Source organism: Theobroma cacao, chromosome 1 (genome assembly GCF_000208745.1).
Source record: "Theobroma cacao cultivar B97-61/B2 chromosome 1, Criollo_cocoa_genome_V2, whole genome shotgun sequence".
Taxonomy (NCBI): Eukaryota; Viridiplantae; Streptophyta; class Magnoliopsida; order Malvales; family Malvaceae; genus Theobroma; species Theobroma cacao.
The window spans coordinates 36,456,268-36,458,187 of NC_030850.1; the positions used below are offsets into that span (position 1 = coordinate 36,456,268).

Here is a 1,920-nt window from a genome sequence, read left to right on the forward strand (position 1 = left end):
GAACATACAAAATTACACACTTTATTTACTTATCATACAAACTTAATTTTACATCTCTTAGGAAGACAAACTCACAAATACTAGTATTAATTTGATACAAAGCTATTTTTAATTATTTATTTTTCAAAGATTTTTTTTTCTATTTTTAATCTTATCATGAGAAACCGGCAAATCTTGGATACATACCCTACGTCCACATCCCGTAAATATATATACATAGCTTGAGTTCTAGATTATTCAGGCTCCCACCTTCTAGGAGTTGAGAGTGAAAGCCATCCACCTAAGGTTTCGCTTGCTGGGTCTGGTCTTTTGGGGGCTCTGCTGTCTTGTTCCTAGGTCCGACAAATGCCTGGATCAAGCATGGAGGCTCAGGTTTCCTGTTTACCAACTTAACCAACAGCTGGATCAAGCACCGCAAAATTAAAGGCGCAGCAGCTATGATCAAGGCGAGTTGAAATTTGTCTCCATCCCGGGTAACAGCAAAGATTGCAGATCCATAAGTTATAATCATTGAAACGCAGGCAACCCTTACTTCAAACTTGAAAGGAAAATTATGCGTGAGAGACATAATGACAAGTACCGCTGCTGAAAAGGCTAGGGTGTTTGATGTCAAGAAAACGTAGTAGGCTGATGAGTCAGATGCAAAGATAGCAGTGCCTGGTATACGGTCCTTGGTATCCTGCCATACAGCGACAGGGGGGTTTGCAGCGACTGCTGTTTGGTTGTCCTCGTTGTCCTGCCATACACCGCCAGGGGGGTTAACCCCATCTTGGAAGGTCACGGTAGCTATTAGGGTGGCAACTACCAAGAGAGCGTTGCGGGCGTCGGCTCTATTCTTATCCCTGTCCTCCTCGTTTGCACCTTCCTTGTACTGAAAATAACGACACCAGTCCCTGAAAGTAGTCCCAACCATTGTTTTCTCTTGGGTTTTGAACTACAAACAGGATTCAAGAATTGAAGAAGCTTTCTGTTTATGGGGATATGAAGAAAAACAAAGTAGTAGATGGATTTCTCCAGAAAAGCTTGGGGTTTGGCTGAGTCTTAATGCAGCTATTTATAGTTCGCAACAGCATCAATCGCGTGACAAATATGAAGAAAATTCACTGTTCTTTTTCTATATTTGCATGATTATGTTTGGACAAAATGAGAAGTAGATTCCTATCTCATCTTTGGACGTCAATAATTTAGATTTTTTCAACCTTGTCAATGTTGTAATTAGGACAAAAAACCTGATAGGCACTTCCACTTTCACTGCCAAGATATGTCTGTATGATTTGTATTTCTCAATTTTACACAGCATTATCTTCCTTCTTGGTCAGTGCAGGAAAGAAGATTACATAATCATGCATTTCGAGTTTATATAAGTATATATTTGATATTTTAATAAGTCTTACTATCCAAAATTTCAGTAACACAATATTATTGAATACCCATAATTAAAGGGTTATTTACAAAATATGTAAAAAAATTAAATAATTATATGATATTTCGGTAGGTAAGTATCTAATCATTATTTTACGTAATAAAGTATCTAATATTTCAATAATTTTATTTATTCATGTTTTTCATATAAGTTATTGATAAAGCATGTTTATGGTGACTAAATAATATATGAAAAATAAGAAAAATAATCATTCATTTCAAAGTTAGTAAAAAAATTGATAAAAGTTACGAAAAATAATCATATTTTTAAAATTAATGTTTTTGCTTTCCAAAATTATTTTAAAAGTTACAGAAATCACATATTCTTAAATTTTTACATAATGTTATTCACAAAGAACATATTATAAGCAGGTGGACTGAAAATAATGACAGGAGGGTAGCAGTCACTTTTAATTTTTAAATTTTATTCCGAAATCGAATTATTAACTTGATATAAAACTTTATAAAATTATTTTTTTTAAATTTTTTTAAAATATA

General features: G+C 33.9%; 1 protein-coding gene across 1 annotated transcript; it reads right to left on the reverse strand.

Moving 5' to 3' along the window:
- Window positions 1–1,042, reverse strand: LOC108660987. Its single transcript, XM_018116438.1, has one exon. The coding sequence runs from the start codon at window positions 911–913 to the stop codon at window positions 281–283; it is 633 nt and encodes a 210-aa protein (XP_017971927.1). The 5' UTR covers window positions 914–1,042; the 3' UTR covers window positions 1–280.